At 42.7% G+C, this 26,701-nt stretch overlaps 1 protein-coding gene across 4 annotated transcripts; it reads left to right on the forward strand.

Moving 5' to 3' along the window:
• Positions 1-17: 17 nt before the first annotated feature.
• Positions 18-26,436, forward strand: LOC102687224 (exocyst complex component 1-like). Of its 4 annotated transcripts, none has more exons than XM_015351358.2 (19): positions 18-1,206; positions 2,468-2,621; positions 2,835-2,968; positions 5,945-6,069; positions 9,053-9,212; positions 11,879-12,066; positions 14,045-14,272; positions 15,725-15,857; positions 17,421-17,530; positions 17,974-18,123; positions 19,119-19,221; positions 20,360-20,445; positions 20,549-20,668; positions 21,120-21,163; positions 21,451-21,748; positions 22,032-22,215; positions 22,817-23,016; positions 24,220-24,414; positions 25,122-26,436. In XM_015351358.2, exons 3-19 carry the CDS (start codon positions 2,839-2,841, stop codon positions 25,278-25,280), a joined length of 2,613 nt encoding a protein of 870 aa, XP_015206844.2. In that variant the 5' UTR covers positions 18-1,206; positions 2,468-2,621; positions 2,835-2,838; the 3' UTR covers positions 25,281-26,436. The 4 variants fall into 4 exon arrangements, with proteins under 4 accessions (XP_015206844.2, XP_015206845.2, XP_069049639.1 ...); XM_015351359.2 differs by having other exon boundaries at positions 18-1,196; XM_069193538.1 differs by lacking the exon at positions 18-1,206 and having other exon boundaries at positions 1,864-2,621; positions 24,271-24,414.
• Positions 26,437-26,701: the final 265 nt, after the last annotated feature.

Raw genomic sequence — 26,701 nt, forward strand, 5'->3', positions numbered from 1 at the left:
GTCTCTTCAGTCTCAACCTTTCTGGACACAAGGTATCAGCAATTACACTTAATCACCTCACCCCGCAGACAGCAATGTGTGCTAAACACTACGCTCTAGGTGTGAATAATGTTCGACGCCTTATGTCTTATTGTTTATTTTATTTTGGGGGCGTTTGTAACTGAATGAAGCAAGCAGAATTAATTCTCTTGAATCGATGCCCATTAATCGAAGTTATAAATACGAAGGGAAGCTTGGAGAAGTGAGGACTTATTATTACGAAAAGCGAATAACGGTCACGATCCATCCACCGGCCTATTAAGAAAGCAAATGCTAATTAACAGAGCCGAATGCGTTTTGAGCACAAAGCGAGGAAACCGGAAAGCTCAGAGAAAAGCCCCAGAAGGTACCCCAGGCCGGACCTCGAACCCAGAACCAAATGACTCGTGAGGCGGCAGTACCAAATACTGGCATTTAACTGGGGGGAAAAAAATTAGAGAGCCTCCGATTGCATATTAACACAGCGACATCTAGTGTACACGATAGAAACAATCTGTAGGTGCTGGACAGCGGTAGTGTAACACCAGCAAAGAGTTAGGAGGGGTGTGGATTTCGCAGAATGTGCACGGTTATCACTAAACTGATTTAAAGGTGTCATTCCGAGCTGGTCAGACAAAACACCACGCTTTCGGTTTAAACGTTGCTCCGTATTTGTAGCACTGGAGCAGCAAAGACATCGATTGACGTAAAGCATTAAGCGCCGGGTGCCGTTACGCCAAGCCATGCGCTAAATTAAAATTCAGAGCAGCTCGCCACGGATATCCGACAGAAACGTCAGGCCCTAACCGCTACGCCTACGGCTCTGGCGTTGTTCAACTCCTGAATTCATTAAAGACGCGTTTTCGTTCTCATAATGAGAGAGAAAAAAAGTATTACAACTATTGCAGATGTGGACAACTTTGTTCAACTTGACAACCGCAGGGCAGCGGTCTCTATGGGAACTCCAACACGAGGCTGAGATTGACACGTCTCGTGTCTCCATGGAGATACCAGGGCAAACGGGTGCAGCGGGTCACAGGTTTCCTGTGTCTCCTTGGAAACCGAGGCACGTTAAAGGTTTTCTTTAGGAGGAATATTTTTTGATAAACTATTCTTCTATAAAAGTATGGTTAGGTTTTACGTCAGTACGGTGCTCACTACATTTAAACTAAACAAAGGTAAAGAAAGGTACGTAGAATTTACTCAAGCGTAAATTGAATAAACTGTATAGTCAATGGTCTATGTATTTTCCCGTCAAACATTTTTTGTTTAGTCCTTATTTTCTAGCATCTCCATTCATTCTTCAGCTGACAGGAGATGGGTCTGTAGATATTCTGCTTTCATTTGGATATTTTCAAAGCCCCACACTGCTGAACACTGTATAGGTAACATCTGTCTGCCAGTTAGTAACTTAATGTCGAGAACGCCGAGTAGTTTAAAAATAAGCATTCTTCCGAGTTGAATTCATTAAAATAATCTTGAGGTTCCTTGCCTTAGATAAAAAAGAGCTGTTCTTCATTAAGCACTCAAGGGAGATTGTGCAGAAATAGGAATGCCAAGCAGCAGAACACAGAAGCTTAATATTTGACTGTCTAATTTTTATTCAATAAGAATCCTATCTGTATTCCACGATGCGTACAGTTCTATTAACTCTATAACTCTTAAGTAGTTACAGAAAATAAGAATAAAAGTTGGTTCTCAGTCTGGATAGATCCAATTTAAAGTCATGGTGGAATATAAAGACAGATAGTTAATTCCTATATTTTTAATTATAAAAAAACTAGACCTTTGAAGTCAGTTCCCTCTTAAATCAGTGCAATTTGAACTTAAATTTGAAGATGTCCAAACTTGTACAAACGCCAGAGAATCGTGACTGTGGCTCCCTGTGAAGCTCACAAGTGGTAATTACTAAGATTAATATCTTTGGATGGAGAATCAGGCTCCAAGAGCCCGAGAGTGGGATAGCAGATCGGGAATCGATGGCAGGAATTAAATGCGACGGTTGTGTGAAAAGTTGAGTGAAATGTAAAAGAAGCCACCGGGCTGTTAGGCTGCATGGCTGCTCGTTGAGAAGTCGTGATGTCAGCCCTCTGCACAGGGCCAATGGGGACTAATTAGAGCTTCCGAAAAAGGGATGTGTTTAATGAGTGTGTCATGAACGTCAAACCACAGGAAACAAGCGGTATACAGAAAGCAAGAAGTTCCTGTAAAGCATCTGGTAAAAAGGTGTAGGAGGAGGGAGAAAACAAGACTCCAGCTGCAGCAAGCATCTCTTTTTTAAAGCCTTTCTGAGCATGCCGCCAAGCCCAGAAACAATGGCAGCAGACGGGGGCTGCTCTCAGCTGAACCGGTTGCCTTACGCTGTTTAACCTGCGAGTTTAAAGTCTGCGCTAGTCAGCAGAGCACAAGACGCACGGGGCCGTTTCACCTGCTCCCCACTTCTTTGTAGCCGAGCGGGTCTGTCCGAGCAGCCACAGCAACCTGCGACCAGCGGCCTCCTGCACCTCGCAGTCACCCAGCCTGGCTCTGTCTGGCAGGCTGCCGGCATCGCTGAGCCCCCCTCTCACCCAGCAGGACCGCAGGGGAGTGAAAGCTTGACGTGGGTAAGAGGAAAGCTACCAGGCTTCTCTTGAAGGGCCGTGGTTGCAATTTCACTCTGTTCGGCCTTCTAGCGAGGGCAAGCTCAGGCAGCAACGTGGCCTTTTTTGTGCGTTCGCCATTGTCGTCGTGCTTGCTTTTCTTTTTTTTGGGGTGTGAAAAGAGCCGCCAGTGAGCCGGGGTCTTTGTTTTTTGCGTGCGCCCCCACACTGCTGCAGATGGATGGCCGTGTTCTCGCTGCGCAGTATTCTCCAGAGGGAGGTCTTCACTCCGCGGGGGGAGCGCCTGCTGGGTGTGTCCTTCGTCTGGAAAGCCCGCAGGAAGAGGAAGAGTGCCATCCTGTGTGCAGCAGGTAAAGTGTCCCCCCCGCTTGGGTCCACCATCCTAGACAGGAGGGGGGCGAATTCTACCATGGCCCAAATTCTAGAAGCAGTTGCACCCCATAAGACACACGTAGGCCGACACAGCTAACTAGATAAATACTGTAAAAATCTGAAGGACCTGATAACGTGCAACCTCTGTTAAAGTCACCAATGAAAGGAGAGCCTCCTCTGCTTCAGTACTGTGAGATGATAAGAGTAAAAAAATTGCTTTTCCTCGTAAACCATTTGTTTGCTTCAAACGTATGGTGTGTTTCTCAAAAACAAAACGCAAACAGATCAGCCCATTGTGTGAAAAAACATTGTTCCTCTTGATTTAAAAGTCATACCCCTGAGCTGGTGGCCTGTAGTTGAAAAAGCTGTATAGTCACTGCACAGTTAGTGTGAAACATTTTTTTCCTTCTAGCACAGATTGCAGTCTTAGGCCCCTGTCAATGTGTTGGCAACATAGGTTGTTGGCACAGTCACTCTGTGCAGTAAACTAATGTCTTACAATTGATACAGACCGCTGTTTGTCTAAGCAATGGCCAATCACACCTTAAGAACAATGTCACATAAGATAAGATAAGACCACTTTATAGGCCATATACAATTTTCTCGTACTAGGAATTTGTTTTTTCACAGACCCCAACTTACTCTCCATGAGACACACAGACAGGGAGAGAAGCTTGGGGTCAGAGCGCAGGGTCAGCCATTTATACATTAATATATACATGAGAACATAAAAATTCAGTGTGCTGGAGGAATAGCAATTACCTTTATACTTTTGTTGCTTTGTCTTCAAAATTGTCATATTTAGTCATAGGCCATTTTGTTATATACGTGGAAGCTATACAACAGATTTGTCTTTTCCCAATACTTTTATTACATTATTAAGCAATGTAATAATGTAATAAGACGTAATTATCCCACTGATTACTCCCTCTATATTTCACTTCCTAATCAGAAAACGTTTAATTTACTGTAACATTCCATAAAACCTCTCTGTCCTTTGTTCAGGTGGCTGCAGTTTCTGTGGTGTACATTTAACTATTTAGTATTTAGTATCTATTTACTACAGCTGACAGAGATAGAGCACTGCTATCATTGCTCTCAATGGATTTTGTTTGTAACTTGTGGATTGAGGGAAGCAACCCAATGAGGGAGAGGGTTGCTGTAATGTAATAGTTTAGACAGCCTATACGTTAACACCTACGAGAGTGTCAAGTTTCCTAAAGGTCACACTCTGCAGGTATAGTTGATGCCCCCGGAGCTTACATGCGGTGACCTACAGTAGTTGGAAGGATAAGAGGGTATGTTTTCAAAAGATCTTTTAGAGTAGAAGCTGCACCTTTCTGCAGAGCGCTGTCAAAAAATATCTGTCAACAAGAGCATGGAGAGCCTTTTTTGCATTGATTATTTAAGAAGGCTATCAACTCGGACATGTGGCTGAAGAGAATCAGATTGGAGATGCGTTTTTGTCATCTTTTCCCAGTTTTTCAGTTTCTCGGTGGCTCAGTGGCCTGTGTGCTTGAATGATGTCAGACATAATTGGATTAAAATGCCTGGGCCACATCTGACTGCCTTGAGTGCTTCTCAGATTTGTCACAGCTTCCGTCTCTGTCGCCTTCTTTCTGCCGGGGGTGCAGGCAGGAAATGGGCACATGCAAGCGCACACTTGACATGAACCTGGCTAGACCGCAGAGCTGGCGCCACGCACGCAGATTGAGAAGAAGGTGACATTGTAGACTGAGCTGACGTCCCTAGGGGCCTGCCACAGCCCAGAAGACCTTGGCTTTTCTGCTCCCAAGAACAAGGCAGCGGTCCCTGGGTTAGGAATTATTTGAGCGTCAGAATGGGCAGTGAGTTGGGACAGGTTCAGCCCTGAACAAACCGGAGTTCAGAGAATGACTGCTGCTTCTCATTAGGGCGCCATTCACTTGTGTTCAGGTGTTGAGAGCGCAGTATTACAGCGCAGCCCACCAATAGATCTGCAGTGGTTTCAGAAGTAATGTGCAGTATAGCAGAACATTCACGGAGTGATGTAAGCATAAGTGATAGTGTGTGTAAAAAACAATGCAACATTTCTCTCACTCAGCAGGTATGCAATGTAGTTATGTTTGTCATTTTTCACCTATTTATGTTTTTTACTTTTTTTCTTAATTTATAAAGGATTTGTTTCCCCGTCCAATTTTTATTTTGCTTTTAATTAAAGAGAGGGTGCTTTTTTGGTTAATATAAATTGTTTTTTTGTGTGTTTTATCTCTTTAAATCCTATAGAATTGTGTAAAGAAGGCAGAGGATTACTGTATGTCTTGTAAGCCTGCGACAAACGTGCTTTGTAACATCTTTAGTTTACTTTTACACAGCAGCAGCTAGTTCATAAATTATGAATTATTTAAAACCAAATTCCACACCAATCAGAAAAAAATGAGTTTATAACAGAAGTCAGGCCATCAAGCTGCTTAGAAGGGCTACAGATTAAGGAGCCTTGATTAAGGAGACACTCTGCATCACAGCAGCTCAGCACAAGACAGGACCAAGCCCTCTCCATTGCCCAGGTTTATTTCAGTCACTTGCTCAAATCGTTAATTGCAGCCTCTGTGAATGCATTACATAATTGTGGATCAGATGGGTGAGAGCAAGTCCTACAGCACAATGAGCTGGAGGGTTGGTTTCTGCAGAAAATGTGGCTCAGGCAGCTCCTACTGCAGTCACCGGCCTGGCTGTGGAGATGCAGCCCAGTTATTCCTTTCTCTTTCAGTGGTGGTGACTCCCCTTCACTCTTGTTCCTGCCTTAGTTCTTTCCATTGAGGCATCCTCATCACCACATCTGGGAGATACCCCAGGTTAAATTAAACATGTGAAAGAAAAACAAAATAATTAATTTAGGCACAAAATAAATAGGCTGTTGACTGATTCTAAGTGCAGCTTTGCTCTTGGTGCTTGCTCTCTGTTTGTCTCTGCAGTGAGTTCAGACCAGTCTGGGCAGGTCGTCCTGGTGACCGTGAAGGCGGACAGGGAGCACTACAAGCTGTCGGCATGCTGGCCAGCCACAGAGCTCACACTGGTGGATGGGAAAGATGCTGTCAAGGTCAGGAGCACTGTGTAATTGCAGCAGTCCCCCATGTTGAACCAGATGATCTCTGCAGGCAGGCAAACCGTGTATAAACTCATTTAATTCCCCCAATGTTGAGAGGAAAAGTTCATTCGTAGAGATCATGAGTAGAAGAATGCAGCAAGGGCAAGTCAACAAGAAGCAAATGATTTGGGGTACATAAATGAACTGTTCCTGAGTTGTAATGGTGTAACAGTTATTGCCAGGTTTATGGAAGCTAAACTTTTAAAGATAATCTATGAATGGCGATCACAAAGGAGTACTGCGCATAGATTCAGGTGCATGACATAATGTTCATAATCAGATGTTTATAGAAAAAAAACCCAACAGAAATGTATTTACGTAAAATCTTTTAAATACCTTTTAAATTCTTCATTAGTTTACAACACCAGCCTACAAATTAAGGTTCCCTCTTGTACACTTGGTGTCTTTCTTGGTGTTAAACAGCAAATTCCATTAATTTCAGTGAGTCGCTGTGGAACAGCTTTAGTTGCACATAGCATGTGAGAGTGCACTGTTTGTCCACCAAATGTGTTATCGAACCTTATCATTTCAAATCATTTATAATCATGTCATTTCTTCTTTTTTGGCATTGGACAATTAATTCGCTGTTCTTCCTATCTCCATTCTGGATAAACTGACGCACAAGGAAAATGCCACAATTTTAAATCAATTTCTCATTAGACATAATATTGTTTACATTTTTAAAAATTCACTTAGCTCAAGTGCCAGATGTTCATTGTCTGTGAATTGAGGTACAATGGCCAAGGTTACATTAATCTGGATAAACAGTCATTCAAAAATAATTTGTTTTAATTATTGAAAGAATAGCAAAAGATACAACCTTGCCCTGCTTAGAAGATTGCGCATGATTGTTTGAAGGCAGCTGGTCTGTATAAGACTTTGCCTGGAGACTGAGATTTGATTCAGCAATCAGCAAAAGAGTCCAGAGACACCAGGAAACTGAAAAGAGGCTCATGTCATGGACAGGACATGTCATGAGACCACACTGACCCAACATTTCAGTGGCTACAGTACAGGAAATTCCAAGAAGATACTATTCACTCTTCATCAAAATAACTATAGATTGCTGTCTGCATAAAAATGATATTACAGTGCATGCTTGCAGGGCACTTAACACTAATGTTGACCTCTCAAAGTCAGCATCTTCTGTGAACTAGAAAACTAAAATAGTGACAGAGTGAGTGTTTGAGTGTTTTATTCACTAGTGAACGCTGTTGTGCCCTTAACGCTTCTGACAGAAGATAATGTGTTCAGAGACATTATGATGGGCATTGTGCTGAGTGTTGGGCTGTTCAAGCCAGCTGAAGTGCAAAGTTATGAAGAGGAATCTCCTTTAACAAAAGAATTCCTCTAGAGGAAAACGTGGGCTACTTCACCACTCAGCAGTACTTTGACAAAAACCTGCCTTGTCCGTTTCTCCATGCTGGAGTTCCATCGAACATCTATGGGACTAATTTGCTAATGCTATCAACAGGAGACAACCAGGAATGGCTAACCTCTGCCAACTGGTTGCTGTTGTTCAGGAAGAGTGGCATAACATCTCATATCAATCTCTCCAGAGATTGTGTTAACAAGGATAAGTCTGTGTACAGGGAGGTCATTCCTGATAGTTATTTAGCACTGTTTTCAGTTTGACAGTGTCACATTTCTTACTCACATGGCAAGGTTTCTTACAGAACCTTACCATGATTATTTAATTGGTCTTTTTTGAGAGATTGCATTAAGATCTATTTTAAAATCCATTGGATATGTGTCCAATGGGCACACCTTTTGGGCACCACTCTATATTGTGAGTAGCAAAGGGCTATGCAGTGGAAACCGTAAAATCTCAAACAAACGTATACAACTTCCTTTAAATGTGCTGTTGAAAGTGAATTTCAACTACAATGGCATCATGCTGTTGCTGCCCTGGCATGATCTTTCACTGATGTATCTGGTCCAAATTCCTTTGATTTAAAGGAATTTAAAAAAATATATAATATACAGAAAAAAAAGTAATCACTCCACAACTAGGAATAATTCTCCCCTATGCTGAATATTTTATCTTATGAAAATGAAAAAAGAGCTAGATTAAAAAAAAATGATTTTCCTCATCTTCAGGTTTGGGACTGGTTGCAAACAAGACTATTTAAAGAAAATTAATTCAGTGTTTATTTTTTGAGGAGGGGAAGATATTTTTAATACAGGGTATCGCTATAGACCAGGGACAGGAAACCCCAGATCTTGAGGACTACAGGGTGTTCTGGCATTTCATTCCAATTGTTTGAGTTAATTAATTTAACAAGAAGATTGTCTTGATTAGGTGCCAATCAAAATCTGCTTGTAAAAGCTGCAGGAATCCATCCCTTATGGACTGGAGTTGCCTATCTTTGCAATAGATGAAAGTTACTTTGAATTTATGTTTTTTGACGTGATTTCTAACCCTGTCCTCTTTAAGTACATTTTGTCATTCTCTCTGCCTTTCAGATGTTTGCAGCCCATAGAATCTGTACGGAATGCAATGCTTACAATTAAATTACAGTATACTGTATAATGGATATCTTAATAGACTTTAATTTGATTGAATGCAAGCAGCATAATGACATAGTGATTTTGCTGCTGCTTCCCAGCTCTTGGGTTCTGGATTTAATTCCAGACTAGAGTGCCTTCTTTGTGGAGTTTATATGTTTTTCTGCTTGGGATTTCTGTAGGTGCTTCTGTTTCCTCCCACTTTCCAAAGAGATGCAGTCTGGGTTAATCAGTGTCCTTTATACTGTATGTGTGAGTCAATGAATGCTTGTGCGTCCTGTGTGCAATATATGGCATTGCATCATATGCTACTGTAGATTAATTTGCCCGATGCCTAGGTGCAATGTAGCAGAGATGGTTTGGGAGAGTTAGTGATGAGTTGGCAAAACCTTTAACCTGCAGTTTTTAATTTCCCCCTGATGGACAGGAGACAGCAGAGTTCCACCTGCACCTGGACAAGGTATATAAATGGGTATCAAGCAGCTCTGGGGAGAAGACTGCCTTCGTCTCTTGCTTATGGAAGATCAACCAGCGCTACCTGCAAGACAAAGTCAAGTTTATCAACATTAGCCCCTCTATCCTAGAAGGTATTTGCAAAAAATGTTAGCAAGAGTGAATCATTTCTTGTCTGGGACACCATATGAAATACAGTCATTGTAACTATTGCTATTCATTTGCAGCTATAGTCTAGTAACACCAGCATAACTAAACAAACACTTATTCTGAAAAAAGATGAAGATGATGACATATGAACAGATATGGAAACTAATGCCCGTAGCCAGCTGCAATTAACCAAGGCCAAGCAAGTGACTACTTACATTTTCACCACAGCAGCTGGTCTTGTATGACCATACCTCCAGCAATAATACAGCATTCAGAGACATAATTGTCCTTAATATGAGGGGAATGCATTTTGTTACATGTCTTTGGTTCTCTGATTCAACAATTGATTGAATTATGGTACTGTATATGTGAATGATCTGCATGCACTGTAATATCCTGATCTTAAGGGCTATGAGAAAGGCACTAGGCATCAGATCTTGCTTAGACAGAATTTATGAATGGTCTGAAACATCTTCTGCCTTTATTTTTCACTTTATAACTTTTGCCTTTATAAACCTAATTTTTATTAGTTTTAATTCCAGCTGATCTTAAATGAACTGATGCAATCATTAATTTAATTGTTTTCTGCACCTAAATAGTTGCAGTTTTTGAGTTATATAAAAAATGTATAAACAGTACTGAGAGGCATGAAAACTCAATAAGTGAGTATTATAGCCAACAGCATCTGTTGCATTTTTTATGCTTCAGTATATTTGAAATCTTTCACATTTGCAGAGCTGGAAAGAATTAAAAACTGTCTAATTAGAAAATATAATCAGTAAATATGGGTTTCGGATAATCAAGATCTCAGAATTATGTGAACAACAGAGGTCACAAAGACCTGAATAGGGAGAAGATTGACAGGAGTATAGATTAAGAGGGCTGAATCAACAGTCACAAGTAAATGAATCAAGTTAAAGCACACTGAGAATCCAGCTGCAAACTGCACTACTCCTATGCTATTATAGTGTACTGTATATTTAGCTTAATTATATATGTAAATTATTTTACCTGAAAACACTTACATCTGATCGAACAATGTTTTATAAAGTCCACATACTAATGTGCTGGAGCCTGTTGACAGCAGAATACCACAAACCTCAGCCCAGAACTTGCTGTGTTAGAGGCAAAGACAGAAAGACACAGTGCTCTGAAGCCAGAGATTTACTTAACAGCAGCACACCTCAATGGAAGTAGAAATCCAAAATTAAAAGAAAAAATTAATTTGAACATCGAGACCGTTTTTACTTTTAACCAGCAAGAAGTCAATATCAATGACAACCTGTATTTACGTCCTGTAAATTATTTTTTCAGCACACGTATAGAATCGATGGTAACCTTTAGAGCTTCATTTACACAGAATAGGTCCCAGGGGAGGCTAAACAGCAAGAAGCACAAACAGGTGGAGCTGCTGCTGCAACACAGCGGAAAACAGGCTTGACTGCAGCTTGTGTGAGAGAAGGCTTTTCAATTGGTTTGTCAGTATATAGCTGGATTTCTGCTCAGAGACACCGTTCGCTGGCTCAAGCCTGGGAATGTTAGTCTCATAAAGTAAAAGATCACCCAGTGTTTACTGAGATGAGTTTCCTTAACAGCTTGTTGGTCTGTAAAATTTTTTTTCAGGTATTGCAAGCTTAAAGGTGGAAGTCCTGAGCTACTGATAATGGACAGCGTATCTATCAGACGACTTCTTAAAAATCTGTTTTACTTTTTCCTGTTGACATCTTGAGCCTCTGCCTTGTCTCCCACACTCTGCCCCATAGCTAAAATACTTCTCAAATCCATATGGGCCTTTTTTTCCTCTTGCCCAACTCTGTAAGTTTTTTTTTATAAAAAGAAAGAGAGCCCCATTACTAGCCTGATATGGAAATGCATGACTGATACTGATCTAATAGGAGAAGAGACAGCATTTCTGAATTAATTTGCATTTGTTTGTTTTGTTTGTTTGTTTGTTTTTTTTCATTCTTTTACTTAAGAACATGCAGAATGAGAAATTAAGTATTCAGTTCCCAAAGCAGTCTCACAATCTGCAGGATCCCCCAACCTCCTACTTATACCTCTGGGAACAACAACAACAACAACACCGCGTTAGTCATTAGTGTGCATTCTGTCTACATGTGGAGGTGCTGTTCCTCCACAATCTCCGGCCTCCTCTCTGACCCTGGCAGATGGTATATGACAGTCAGCTATAAGAGATGATATATCTCCCACTCACAGCCTGTACGAACCTCAATGTGGAAGCGAAATTATAAATGAACTTCATTAGATTTAAATTGTACTTGTCTAAGATAAATGTGATGTAAACTGCGTGTGTTTGTGTGTGGTGGCGGGGCATAGTTCAGATATTGTTCATTGTTGTTTTTAAAATAAGAAGTATTTGCATTCCTTCTCAGTACGAGTTATTCCCTGTCTGATTTAAAAATCCACCAGTGGACTGTTTGTGCACGTTGCAGTCTTGTGATTCATTATACACACTGCAGATCCATCCTAAGATAAATTATTCTCCTGTGAATAGAGAAGAATGCTTCACCTAGCTGTGTGCACGTTCTACAGTGAGGGAGTTCATGCAATATGAATACAGTATGTGTTTGTTTATGCACAGAGATCTGTGGGTCTCTCTTCCTCTAATCAACGAGTCCCTCCCTTGCAGAGGTGTTGCCATGGCAGCAGGGCAGGGCAGTGAGCTCGCAGGTTGAGGAGGAGGAGGACGGGTACCAGGAGCTGACAGCACGGGAGGCTGCTGATATCCAGTACCTGATGGAGCAGAGTGAGCTGGCTGTGTCCAATGCCAAGGCCTTCACACAAACACTGCATGCTAACCTACAGGCCCTAGATAAGGTGAGGACAGTGGAGCGGAGGATACCGAGACAGCAGTGACCGACAGTGAAAGAGCATTGGGAGCTGTAATAACCTGAAAGAAGAGGCAGGCAATGTGACATGAGGGCATGGTTGTTAGCACTACTGCCTCACGATTTTATAGGCAGTTTCCAGCTTGGGCCATCTGTCTTCATTTTCTCCCTCTTCCCCACAAAAACACGCAAGGTTCGGTTACATTGACTACTCCAAACTGTCCTTTTCCAGGGGTGTTTCAAGGGAATTTCATTTTAGTCTGGTCTGTTACCAGACACTGACTAATGGACAATAGAGGACCAAATTAGCATGAAGGGTCAAGTTGTCTTCTTTCATTCTTTACCTTTCTCATGTTCTGATCTTAATTGACAGAAATAATTAATTGACTGTACAGAAATAAATACTTCAGTGTTGTGTCAACCTTTTCACTCAGTGTGACAGAGCAGTAATAAGAATCCTGTCTTTTTCGTCGACCATAAAATCACAGTAGGTTTGCTTTTAGCTCTTTGCATTGCGGGTCTTAGACAATTGTACTATAAGTGCGCATTGACACTGTTATAATACTTATGATTGGACGTACAGTCACATATTAAACAACACCCTTCAGTTGGTTTGGTGCTGAGAACTGTTCAGGATTAAGTGAAGTTAGACACATCCAGTGTCTGTGTGGTTAAAATCTCTTCACGATGCAAGAGCTCGGTGCTTTTTTCTGCCTGCCATGTCCCCTTTGACCTCCAGGAATAGCCACTCTGTCAGGATGATACCTACACAAGCCAGGCTGTGTGCTTCTTCCTCTGTGTCTCATCCTCCTGGTTTATAGGCATGCAAAATGATTAAAAATTGATAACATACCGCTGGTTCTATCTGGGGAACAAGCATATTTTTATACTCTGTGAACAGTGCAAGCACAGCTTCCTGAGGGAGCCAGTCTGCCTGTGCAGTACAGAGACCGTGCAACACAGCCCTGTACCATAGCTGTTGCTTAGAGGCATGCCTTAATTTGTGAAGCTTCTGCATACTTTGGCCCCCTGTTCTATAGCTGGAGGAAATCATGCTCTATGGATTAAGTGTGCAGTCCAAGCTTACTGACTGCTGTCGGTCATGCTGTGCGAAATGAATTTAATCAATAATCACAGCAGTCTGCAGGAATATGCTTTCCAATTCAACATTTCAGAAATGAACCACGTGATTAAATTACATATAAAACTGTCGTGAAGTATACTTGTACTATACAGCGTATGAAGGCATGTCATTCCTGAAATAAATGTGTGTGTAGTTGTATGCAAATGTCTGTTTTCACAGGGAGTATCGCTTTGAGCCATGAAGGCTTCAATGCTGTGAAGGGAGCCTCACCTCCACACATGATAATCTAAAAAGATCTTCAGAGGCTATTGTAACAAATAGTCAGGACTGTTAATAAGCAAATTTGAAATTGTAGGAAATAATGTGCAGTACACAGTGTGCACTGTGAAATGAGTAGGAAATGAATAGCAATTGTGGGACTTCTTGGATCCCAGACATACATACAGAGGCAGCTGTAATGTACAGTAAGACAGATGTTATTGCTTTATTTACAGTCACCAGAACATTGAGGATGGTTGGTAGATCATTCCATATAGCCTTCTGGGAAATGTAGTTGAGACAAGAAGCTCCATATAGCTTCCTCCTGTACATCCTTAATGTGTTAAAGGTGCTGCATCAAGGGATTCGCTGATGCCTGTTTTTCCTTTCACTTTCCCGCACAGCAAAACTGTTAAGAGCGAGGCTGAGACAAGCTACACATCCAGCCACAAGTTTTTTCTTCCTCATATTCTTCATTATTTGTTTACCTTTTTTAACCACTGCGACCAGCAAGAAAAACAAACCAGGTCATAATAATAAATTGTAATTTCCACCATGTAATGCAGAATGTGCTGTGTTTTGCTTTATACGGCGAAATAGAGGACACCCACGTTTTCCCCTCCAGGAGAACCTGCTGGCCTTGCTGGACTCCGAGCGGCAAGTGGGCAGCCTGGTGCAGCTGCTTGAGGTGGGGCTGGAGGAGGTGGCCCGAATCGAGCAGTCGCTGAGCCACCACGACTCACTGCTGCGCACCGTGCAGCAGCAGATGGACAGCATCCACACGCGCAATGCCTGGCTGCAGCGCATCGACCGCAACCACGGCCTGCTGGACGCCGAGCTTTCCTACCTGGTGGTGAGGACCCCGCTGCACGGCCCCCACACTAAATAAGCACCCACTGGCAAGAAGTATTGGGATCCCCAAGGAAAATGAATGGGCTCTCTCAGTGACAGGCAACGAGTGGCTGGACCTAACGAGCTGGAGTCAGAGTTACATCACCTTCCCTGGCTAGAATAATTCTCAGATAAGGTCACTTTATTAGCCATATACAATTTCTTGCATTAGGAATTTGTCTTTTCACATACCCCAGCTTGCTCTCCATGAGACACAAAGACACACAGACAGGGAGAGAAGCTTGGGGTCAGAGCACAGTGTCAGCCATTGTACAGAGTTAAGGGCCTTGCTCAGGAGCCCAACAGAGTAGGATCCCTCTGCCAGCCGCAGGATTTGAACCGGAAACCTTCTAGCCACAGGGGCAGATCCTAAGCCACAGAGTCACTGGACTGCCCTAGATCTCAACCCTTTTACAAACTGATTGAGAGGCTTGGATCTGTATTTAGGTTTGTCACACCGTTACCCTTATTACAGCTTCAGCGGTTAAAAAGAATGACACTGAGCTGCAAAACCTATAAATATAAAAGACGTGCCACACCCTCTTCATATTATTCTTGCTCCTCTCAATAGGCCCAACATGTTGTTGATTGGGTTTGTAATAGTCTGGCCAGCGTGTAGTACCATGGGAAGACGAATGAACAACTCTCCCCTCCCCAGGGTCTCTAGCAGCACCCACTCTCTCCACTCCTTCGCAAAATCTACAGCACTAAACCTGAGGCTGGAACAGCATTTTCCACATTGCTCAATTCAGTGGAGATTCATGACATCGGACCTATTTTTTCAATTGGCATAATACAAAATACGAATGATCAGGGACACTGGTGCTGAAAGGCAAATCAGACTAATCCCCACAGGGCAGCCTGTTAGTACAGATTGATAAATTTGAAAAGATATTTTAAGAGCCAGCAGTTCAACATGCTTACAGGAAAAACATCCCTGTGCTTTCCGGAACAGCCTGTTGTATTCATGGGTAGCCTTAGGATCACCAGACAGATTATTAAGAGGGGATAAATCAATGGAGAACAATAAAATGCATCATATTTCCTTTGGTCTTATTATATTTTGCCTTTTTCCCGTTTCCATTTGTCAGTTTGTTATTTGTGTTAAGTGTCTGGTAACTTTCCACAGTGACTTTACATTTACTGTCCTCCTCTCCTGTCTTTCCCCTGTTGAAGTGCTTGACTAAGTTTGGCAGAACTTGCCGGAAAAACCACACGAATCCTGACCCGTAGTACCCTGTCGTGATTCATTTAAACAGCTGACATGGCCTCCCTGCTTCGCAGAAGTAGGGATCATTTATTGGGGGCTAGCTGTGGGAGAATTGTTGTTATGTGTTGTAACGAGAATGTGAGTGCTGTAATATGTTGTAGAAATATGTGTTTAACTGGTGTTCCCTGGCGGTCTGTGCTCCAGGACAGCCTGACTCTAAGCGAGGAGCATGTCTGGGTTCTGAGTGAAGGGGATCTTGGGAAGGAGCGGGATGTGAAGGCATGTGTTGCTGCGGTTCGAGCCCTGACCAACTGTGCCAACACACCGCTGACCCCAGGTACGGACCCCGTGCGTCCACTTCATTGCCCGGTCTTCTAGTATTTTTACTAGAAGTATCTTCTAGTATTATATATTTCTATATACTAAATAGAAATTTAGTTGTTTTTTTTTATTTGGAGAAACGTCCCTACCAAAGAATTTCAAGTTCTTCAGTGGCTAAACCTATAGGTCATTACCACATTTTTTGTTCTACTTTGTGCAATGCTAATTTCTGCCTGTAATGATTTTCTACAAGAAAAAAAAAGATTAGTTAAAAAGTTTAAAAACCATCAAGAATGTGTGTGGTTACTCAGCACAGTCCTCAGTGTATACTCTCCAGCAGCCATAAAGGGTTGCACTGATCCTTACTGGCAGCTCATTGCTGACAGCGAGGATTAATGTGAATGCCAAATTTAAACCTTTCCCACAGAAGTCAATGCAGAGGTTGAGTATTCACCTGAGTTCCCGCAGAGAGGTGTGGGTGTGACCCTGTGCCCCTTGTGCTTCTGCCTGCTGAGGGCGGGTGATACACACCTTCTTTTCCGCAGGCCTCCAAAGGCACATCCCCTGCAGCCTCCTCTCAATGCGTGCATGCTGTCAGAAGTATAAACTCCAGGGGAAGCCTGACCTCTTTGCTGGCCACTGGTGCCAGCAGTCCTTTTTTTCTTTCTTCTTCTTATTTTTGTCTCCAGGAATGTTCCTGCTTTAGAGTCACTGCTCAGAATCGCTTATGAATCATGAAAAAGACAATAGGTCAGGGTATTAACCCTGACAGAATTTCACAAGCAGAAAGAGTGCTGTATCTGACGTTCCCTTGTGGGGGTGTTGTGTTGAAATAAAAGCCGGGCTTCAAAGGCTTGGGTTTCATCCAAACTCTGTGCTTCAAGTATCCACACTAATTGTTTTTTTTTTCAAATATTTGCCCTTTCTCTTTTGCTGAATAGCCTACAGAAGCATTGGCAAGGCTTACAGGAATTTTAGGAAGTTTGAATGGATTATTTTGCAATATCATGAAGGAGAATTTCTTTGCCTGTGAGCTTGACTATTTATGCCATCTTCCCCACCAATATTTTTTTCTTGGCTCCCCAAGTATTTTTGTTCTGTATTTCTCAAGCACAAGCATTTTATCTTCATTGAATTTAATTTTTTGGAAGCTCTTCGCACTATCAATAGATTGATGAGAAACTCAGAATAAAGCTTGTCTGCAGTTTAGTTTTAGTCCTGTGTGTAGTGAGTTGCCCCAGTTCTCACCACTCTCAAACACTGTGACAGTGACATGATAAGTGATAACTATTGTAACAAAACACCAGCCAAATAATGTAGCAGACCCAATCACATAAATATTTGATGGCATAAAAAATATAAAAACATTATAAAAGGCCTTACAGAAGTACACAGATATGCGCACATACAGAAACCTGAACAGAATTTCTATTTGGGGTGTAAGTATACTGTGATAAAATGTAGCAGAATGCTCATTACTGTGGAGCAGAACTGTATCGTGCTTTGTCCTGGAGTCCAGTGGGCGCTGTGACAGTGTCAGTGAAGCACTGTGCTCAGGTTTCCTAGCTTTGTGTTGCAGGGCAGCGCAAACTGCATGCCGTGGCAGAGCAGCTGATCAAGTTTGAGAGTCTGCGTCAGATCTTTGAGCAGCGCAGCTCCTTGTACATCAACGCCCTCATTGTCCAACAGGTAAAGGCCACTCCGTGCAGGGCCAGATAGCCCTGTACAGCTGCTGGGGGAGACAGAAAAACAAGATTTAAAACAATATGTTCTTCATCTGAATCCAATATATTTTATTTATAGCTTTACCGCAGTGAAAAAATATTGAGTTCCACTCAAAATAATATTGTAAACTGAAGCCCAAACATCAGGTCCTCATGTCAATGCTTAGCAGAGCAGATATTATTCTGATTGGTGTGGTGTGTGATCTTATGATTATTGCATTGACAATTTTTTTATTTTTAATGCTTGCGTATACCATCTATCAGGAGGTGCCTTAAAACTGAAAATGAATTATTCTGCTGTAAAGATTAGATGTGTTTGCCAGTGTTCATTGTCACAGCTTGCCGAGATTGCTGTTCAAAAGGCCTTTGCTTGAGTGTGTACAGCAGTGGTGTGGGTCTTGTTTGCAGGATGTGGCAAATACTGGAGCTGCTGCAGTGGACGGAGACAGGCTGGTTCTACCAAAGCTCACAGATTTTCACCAGCAGCTGACACAGTATGCACCACTGATGGACTGGTTAAGAGAGACCAACCCTACTGCCTTTCAGCACCTGCAGAAGGTCAGAGCTATCTGTATCTAGACTGCATCTACGGTATTCAGAGTAGTAAGCTACTGCTGGAAGTATCAGAAAGAGAAAAGCCAGAGCATTGCAATGTTTTGCAACTCTTGCAGGAGTAATTGTTACAACTTTCCGAATAACTGTTGCAACAGCAATTTCAGTACAGAAATAAATACTTCAGTGTTGTGTCAACCTTTTCATTCAGTGTGACAGAGCCGTAATAAGAATCCTGTCATTTTCATAGACCATAAAATTACAGTAGGTTTGCTTTCAGCTCTTTACATTCCTAGGCAATTGTACTATAAGTGCGCATTGACACTGTTATAATACTTATGATTGGACGTACAGTCACATATTAAACAACACTCTTTAGTTGGTTTTGTTGTTTGCGCAATTGTGAAGAGACTCATTTGTTAGTCAAAAAATGGAAATCTTGTTACCGTAAATAAGGCTTTAAAACAAATAGCATTTTAATAATCATCCTTTTTGGAGCACAGCGTCACGACAGATTGAATCTAAAATAATACTGTTGTTAGTTGTTGTTTCTGTAGTGCCAGAACTTGTCAGATATTAGAGAAAAACTGCCATCTGGTGATGAAGCTGTGTGGCAGTGTGATGTCTACTGTGCAGAGGTGCGGTGTCGATCAGGAGATGTTCCAATTGTGGTTCTGGTCTTCTGCTTTTTATTACAGCCAAGATCTCAGTAATCTAACTCAGCCACTTGTTGGCTTATTTAGTCAAGATTTAAAGATAGCTACAAAGTCTGCAGAACTGGAGCTGTTTATGCCTACAATTGCTGTGGAGGAAAAAGATTTTTCCCAACAGCTAGAGAATGTTGTGCCTGTCCCCTTTTTTAATACAGGAGAAAGCTGCCCTGCCTCTTTAAATCGGGTCTGATTTACACTTTTAAACCAAAGATTCTCGTTGAATGTTTAACTTTATCCTTTGACTGCACAGAGGCTAAAAATAAAAACATATATTGATCTTCATTCCAGGTGTATACTGACATTATTGGAAAGCTTTATGACAGACAAATGAAGGACCTTTTTGACGCAGCCAAATTCAAGGTGTCTGGAGTCAAGGAGACAAAGAGATTTGGTGAGAGGGGCTCTAGAGTGTGAATCTGAAAGCTGGTGTTTTAATATGTCTGATGGTTTCACTAAATTTGAGTCCAGCCACATGTACAGTACAGTATATATTCATGTTGGAAAATAAGTTCACCATGGTGGTAAAATGAATTTTCTTTACTGCTTGTGTTATTCACTCTTGACTTCGCCAACCTGTCTTTGACCTCCTGGCTAACCTAATTTATTTAATCTTTGTTTTCTTACACACTGAAAGGAAAAGATTTGTTTGCCTGCAGGTCCTCTCTCCTTTATGTGACTGTGCTGTTCAGAGTTTCACACAGGAGAACTACTCATTCAAACATACACACTTCTGTAGGGGTCACTGAAAATAAATTGGATTTCTTTGGAATCCAATAGAAAGACTTGTTAATAGAGTGCCAAAAGATAAATTAAATTCTTCATGCTTCCTAAGTTTCCTTTTAAACCCAATCTAGCAATTTCTGAATAGATGGGTTTGAAAAATGTCTCTATTTTAGCCTTGCACTCCTATGTATTTTTTATTTAAAACAAGAGCTGTTTTCAATTTACTCCTGACTGCAACCTGGATAACTGCATATCTTTCAATCCAGCTGGCAGTGACACTGTTCAGAAATATTGGCTCAAGGCAGTTGTTTTCTGTGCACAGAGCTGCCTGGCAATGTTTTCATGCATGACATCCAAGAGGAATATTTGTTCCAGTGACCAGAACACTGTATTATCCTTCCCTCCCCCATGTCAAAGACCTTGAGTGTGAAGTGCATTGTTCACAGGTCACCTGGTACCTGTCAAACACAAATAGCAGGCTTGTCCAGTTATCTGCGTTTCTTTATTTTAACAGCTGTGTTAATACAATCTATAATTTATTAGGGCTGCAGTCAAGGAGGAATTTGTGCCCTTGGAAATCCATACCCCAGTGCAGATACTTCTCAGTCTACAATTACAGTTTATCTCCTAGTTAGCAGCAGTATAACCGCACTTCTACTTTTCCAAACTGTATGCTATTGCAGGTACTGCAGCTTGTAAAATTGATTTAATGATTGGGTGAGATGCGAATAGATAACAGACCAGTGTTCTCCTACACCTCCGTTTGATGTATATTAACACATAATGTTGTTTGTTTCCTGTGACAGGTATGATTCCTGTGCTCCAGGGGTCTATGGAAAGAGCCCCCAACTCCAGTTCTTCATCATCCAGTGCAGAGTGGAGACCCAAGAGGGTGAGAATAGAGCCACTGTCCTTTATTTCAGCAGCATTCACACAATAACTTGCATAGGTCCACCAGCCATGCTCAGTAACCCCCCTCTTCCTCTCTTGGCCAGGTTGTTGAGCAGATGTTGAGCGAACTGAGTTCTGTTCTCATCGCGGAGCAACAGTTCCTCACCATTTTCTTTGCACTGAACAGAGGAGACAGAGGCAGCAAGCACAGTCTCAGCACTGAGGTGAGCAGGAAGTGGGGGTCTCTGCACTCAAACCAAATACTGTCTAGAAACGTATTGAAGATTAAAGTAGTCTTCACCCTGTATTAAGTGTACTACAATGATTTACAAGTTAAGAGAATTTAGTCATCTGAATAGCACCAGAGCAGCCTTAAATCACAAAGCAAAATGTTTGGTGTCAGGTCTAGTCTAGTCTGTCCTACTAATTTCTCAGAGCCATGAAAGGAGGTTTCTGCATTGTTTGCTAGCCCAAAGGTTGATTGTATCTAATGTCATTCACTCATTTCGTGGTACAAATCCTGAAGGACATTCACTATGCGACGGGTTGCTCTGTTTTGCAGTGCTTCACTTACTCTTCAGCAGGTTAGTATGCACAGTCTGTAGAGTATAAGAGGCTGCCTCTTGGCATCTGTCTGTGTGACTTACTCTCTGTTCTGCTGTCTTTTCTCTGCAGTACCCAGCTGTAACCATAAGCAATGTGGCTGACCAGACTAAATTGTGAGTATCACGAATCCTGATTCATTGCGAAATGTTTTTTTAATCCCTCGTATTATGTCCTGTGAAGGCATAATTGATTTGATAGCTCTGACACCACTTTTACTTCTTTTTTAATTCTTGTACAAGACCATATTAGGCCTGCTATGCCTTTATTCCTGACCAGGAACTCATCCACCTGACAGCCTGTATGTGATCTTAGTAAATTCTGAGGATATATAACAAAACATTGCAATCCAGTTCATTAATCTAATTCCCAAATCTCACCGTGTGAGTTTCTTTGACTTCAGGCCAGCAGGACACAAGAAGAGGCCATGCAGCTGGATAAGAGTGTCAAACACTGCTCCCCTGGTATCATACGGCCCAGGAAGCTTAGATTGCATGCAGGAGCTGCTGGGGTGTGTGGAGCCCCGGCTGAGTGTTCTGCTCACCCTCTGTGAGAAGACAGAGCCACTCAGCTGCCTGTGGATGCTGAAGGAAACTGACCAGCGTCTCCACAGCACGCTGCGCAACCCCCATGCCTCTTTCTACTGCTCCCTTCTCTTCTGCACCCTGCAGCTGAGCCAGCAAAGCCTCCAAGGGCACACTGTGAGTGTCGTACCGCACACCAAATACAGCACTCCCTATACGGCACACACGTGCCACATAGTAGAGAATCACCACTCTCTCCCATTACTGAAACACTGATAGTTAAGTAGTGCGTATGGCACTCACAGGAAAGAGGGATGCTCTGCTCTCATCAATTGATTTTTTAAACTTTAAGAAAACAGAACAAACTAAGGGTGAGAATGGAAAGTGTTTCAAGTAGTTTGGAGGAATGGGGCTTTTGCAGCAATGCCGACCTGTTATGTTGGTTATATTGGTCTTGCAGGAAGCTCTGTGCAAGGAGATTGAAAACTTGCGGCTTTCCAAGAAGGCTCGGATGGGCCTGCTGCCATTTGTGCCCCGACTGGAGGAGTTTGTGTCAGAAGGGGAGAACGTTCTGCGCGGCTCGGAGCGGCGCTGGGGGCTGGATGCTGCGTACAGGCAGCTCTTTACTGCTGCCTTCCAGAGCTGTGCGTGTATCCGCCTTCCCTCTCAGTCACAGCACCGCTGAACTGGACACAGAGGCACAGCTAAACTAAACAATACACAGAACACATGCACTTTCTCCGTCATCTATCTGGAATAGTCATGCCTCTTTTCAAATCGCATGTCAATCAGACCATGCATTGTACACTTTACTCTTATATTATCTTACTATACTCCTACTATTATCTTTGTGACGCCGAGTAAAGTGTAGTAAAACAAAGGTGAGATGATGACACATGGTAAAGTATGGTAAAGTATGCAATGAAAGAGCATGGTGAAACCATGGGGAAATCATGGACAATCTACAGACATTACAGGCAAAAGCTACCAGTAAGGTTTTATATGAAACTGGTGGCAAATAGCATTGCCCTTGGGAGCACTAAAAATGTAGAATCACAATCTGTAATAATTCTCTTTCTCAAATGCATTCCTGAACCACTTGGTAGGTGTATTAAAAATCTCAAAATGTAATGAGTGTTAGGCTGTAATGTTGTATCAGTGTAGCAAAAGCGTGTATTCCGTGCAGAACGACAACTTTCACAGCCGCTTCCTGAGGCCGTTCTCTTTCTCTCCTGTGGGTGTCAGTGGAGAGCCTGTCCACCCAGAGCTTGCGCACACACCCCCTAGTGGTGCTGCTGCTGAACTTCCACCGGCTACACGGTTTCATATCCCGCTTGCATCTGCCGGAGCTGGAGTCGCTGTGCGAAGAGGCCAGAGAGAAGAGCGCCCTCTACCGGCAGCAGTATGTCACTCTGAACCTGGGGCAGCCGCTTGGCACACTCACTGTAAGTCACTGCGTGTGAGGGACTCAGGTGTAAAGACTTACAGTATATGCTTAGTATAAGGCGCATCAGTGTTTTGAAGTGTGAGCATCTGTGCGTGTGGGCAGCAGTTTGTAGGAGAAGCTGATTGTTGCCTTAGGAGCTCTCTCTCTATAATATCTTTATCTACTTCTCGCAAACTCTTGTTATATCTCCATTCTTCCTTACATAAGATCGGGAAAAAAACTCACAGAAAGAGCCAGTCTTTCAGCCCATTTTGCTCACTTGTTTAATAGAAATACCACTGCGTGACAAAGAGGCACTACAAAGAGTTGTGGCATCAACCGATGAGATTCGCACAATCCGCCGTTGCGGAAAAAGCCCAATCCATTATTCAGAATCCCAACCATCCCGGCCACAAACTCTCCTCCCCCCTGCGCTTTGGCAAGCAGTACTGCACTATTAAAGCATGACCACTAGACTTAAAAACAGCGTCTACCCTACTGCAGTACGCACACTTAATAGCTAACTGCACTGCCTCAGACTCAGAGCACATCTGCACTATGCACGTTGTGCATGGCCTACCATGTTTTCATTTTTCACTACTACATATTTATTGTTCTCCACAACATCTTTATTGTTCCTGTCTTTATTATCTAATATGTTTGTAATGTACTGTCTACAGTGTGTGGTGTTGTCTGTTGTACTGTGTGTGTCCTGAGAGACCAGCGTGAATCAGAGTTCCAGTGTACATGTACATATGGCAGTAAACTCCTCAACTCTCTATGCTAGAAGTAATTGATCCAAGGATAAAGCCACTTCCTAAAAGGATCCAGTGAAATCTACTTCAACAATATCCGTTATTGCAAAGATGCATTTCTGTTCCTGGCCCTAAGTTTGAAATAGATGATATAAAGCGCTCTGAACTCAGTGTACTCCCGTCAAGATAAGTTGGTGCTGAAGCTTAAAGGCAGTTGGAACTTGTTGGGTTTTTTCATTTTCAGTTCTTCCGCCAAGTCTCCCGTGTATGCTATCTGTTCAAGAGAGGCCTGCAGCTACTGCCCTTCTCTCTGCCTTCTCTGTCTTCCTCTAGTCCCTGCAGGACTGCAGGTCTTCCCTCTTCTGTTCTTTCCCTTTTCTTTCAGCCTCACCTTTCTCCTTTTCTGTAAGGCCCTCGTAGCCGCGCTGATCCCTCTTTCCCTCGCCCTCCCTGCCTCCCCGTCTCAGGAGTTCCTGGGAGGGGTGCGGACGTGCCTGGCCCACGGCGTGCGCGAGGAGGAGGTCTGTTTCAAGCTGGCGTACAGCAAGCAGGAGCTGCGCAAGGTCATAGAGCGTCACCCAGGGCGGGAGGTGCGCAAGACCATCGAGACGCTGTACAAGCGGGTCAGCAGACACCTGGCTGAAGACGAGAGCCTCCTGCAGGTGCAGCACATTGTACACTACTCCAGCAGAGCACTGCAAGGGGTTGCAACTGCAGCGCCTTATGTGTGGAGTTTGCATGTCCTCCCCGAGCCTGTGTCTCTGTCTTTGCCAGGCTTCTCAGGTTTACCCTTGCTTTCCTAAGACATACCAGATAGGTAAATTAAATGGTGAATGTCTTGTGTTTTCGAATTTGTGACTCTTCCTATCGTTATATCGTATGTTTTACAGTTCGCAGGCACTGCAGACAGGTGGCAAGTTCCTCTAGTCGTTCGGCTGCATTCATCTCTCTCTGAATGCATTTGAATGCATTCAACTTACTCTCTTGCAGAGAACTAGATAGCTAAATCAGGTGGTTAGTTCCTTTACACCTTCAGCTGCATTCAACTCACTCTGAATGCATTTAACTGCATTCAACTCACTCTCTTGCAGAGAAATTGATAACTCTGTGAAGAAGGACATATTAAACAGATATGTATCTGTGTAATGACAGTGTGTGTTCCATGCAGGATGACAGTTTGGAGGGGCTCTTCCTGAGGCTGTTTACTGGCTGTTTACTCGTATTGATCAGTACGAGTACGTCGGCATTGATTTCTTTAGCTGTTGAAGTGTTTTTGGCAGTACTAGAGCCTTCTTATCACCCCAGTGCGGTTACGTTTGATAATGAATGTGAACCTTAGTCTGAGCGGTGCCGATTTCTCTCTGAGCAGGTGGTGTGGAGAGCCATGCAGGATGAGTTGACAGAGCAGTGCCGCGGGTTCGAGCAGCTGATCGAGAGGTGCTACCCTGGAGCCAGGATCAAGCTGGATTTCACTGAGGAGGAACTGCAGCAATACTTCAGCTCTGTCAGCTTTAGAGATAGAGAGTGAGGGACAGAGACAGGAAGACTGAGGGGTGGAGTGAGTGACAAAGAGAGAGCACGGATGAGTGACTTCCACTGACACCTATTCATTTGTAAGGGTTCATGTCAGATGTTAGATTTATAGTCCAAGAATAAATCTATTGTAAAGTGATCAGGCCCTCACATCATCATGGAAACCTGACAGAAGTCTATCAAGGCATCATTGATAGATGCCTTCACTCTGCAACTCACAACTGGCAGCCCCACTGAAGCTAAGCAGGTGTGAGCCTGGTCAGTACCTGGATGGGAGACCTCCTGGGAAAAACTAAGGTTGCTGCTGGAAGAGGTGTTAGTGGGGCCAGCAGGGGGTGCTCACCCTGCGGTCCATGTGGGTCCTAATGCCCCAGTATAGCGACGGGGACACTATACTGTAAACAGGAGTCGTCCTTCGGATGAGACGTAAAACCGAGTTCCTGACTCTCTGTGGTCATTAAAAATCCCAGGGCTTCTCGAAAAGAGTAGGGGTGTAACCCCGGTGTCCTGGCCAAATTTCCCATTGGCCCTTACCAATCATGGCCTCCTAATAATCCCCATCTCTGAACTGGCTACATTACTCTGCTCTCCTCCCCACGTAGAGCTGGTGTGTGGTGAGCGTTCTGGCGCACTATAGCTGCCGTCGCATCATCCAGGTGGGGCTGCACATTGGTGGTGGTAGAAGGGAGTTCCCAATACCTGTAAAGTGCTTTGAGTGGAGTGTCCAGAAAAAGCGTTATATAAGTGTAAGCGATTATTATTATTATTATTATTATTATTATTATTGCTCTCCAGACAAAGGCAGTGCCCATCCAGCACACTCTGCAACATATTCTTGTGCTCATTTTAGAGTGGTCAGGGCTTTGAGACATAAACTGCCTTTGCACTGAACAAAGGGTTATCTTACTCTCCTTGTTTCTGGACCAGCCCTCTGAACTCCTGAATAATGGAGTGTTTCATGCAGTTACTGTTTATGCAGGCAGTTCTCACATGCTCAGTAGATTACAGGAATTTTAAAAAAAGAGCTCTTAACAATTGTCAAAGAAAACAAATATCTATTATACATTTTTGAAATTGCTTACTTGATTTCTTTCTATGTCTTGCTGATGTAAATGGATATTTTTAATATTAAAAATGCAGATTCAACATTATGCTTCTCATATCTTATTAATACAGTAACAAGGACAGGGGTGTGCACAGCGTGGTTTGGGAATACCCCTGGTTTTGAGAAGCCTTGTATTTAATAATTTAATTTTTAGTTAATGAGTAATTAATGAATAATACATTAATAAGTAATATAACAATAGTAATGTAACTTAGGAAAAGACAAAAACTGCAAATATAAAATGGATAATACAGAGCTTGAAGAGGCAAATAATGAGAGGTGTTTAGACATCGATTTTATCTTCCAGGCAA

Source organism: Lepisosteus oculatus, chromosome 8 (assembly GCF_040954835.1).
Source record: "Lepisosteus oculatus isolate fLepOcu1 chromosome 8, fLepOcu1.hap2, whole genome shotgun sequence".
Taxonomy (NCBI): Eukaryota; Metazoa; Chordata; class Actinopteri; order Semionotiformes; family Lepisosteidae; genus Lepisosteus; species Lepisosteus oculatus.

Bases quoted from the DNA above. Each gene is read 5' to 3' on its own strand.
- LOC102687224 (XM_015351358.2), top strand. From the start codon at position 2,839: ATGGCCGTGTTCTCGCTGCGCAGTATTCTCCAGAGGGAGGTCTTCACT. The intron at 6,070-9,052 runs GTCAGGAGCACT...CCTGATGGACAG, and splicing joins ATGGGAAAGATGCTGTCAAG to GAGACAGCAGAGTTCCACCT. The intron at 21,164-21,450 runs GTGAGTATCACG...CTTTGACTTCAG, and splicing joins GTGGCTGACCAGACTAAATT to GCCAGCAGGACACAAGAAGA.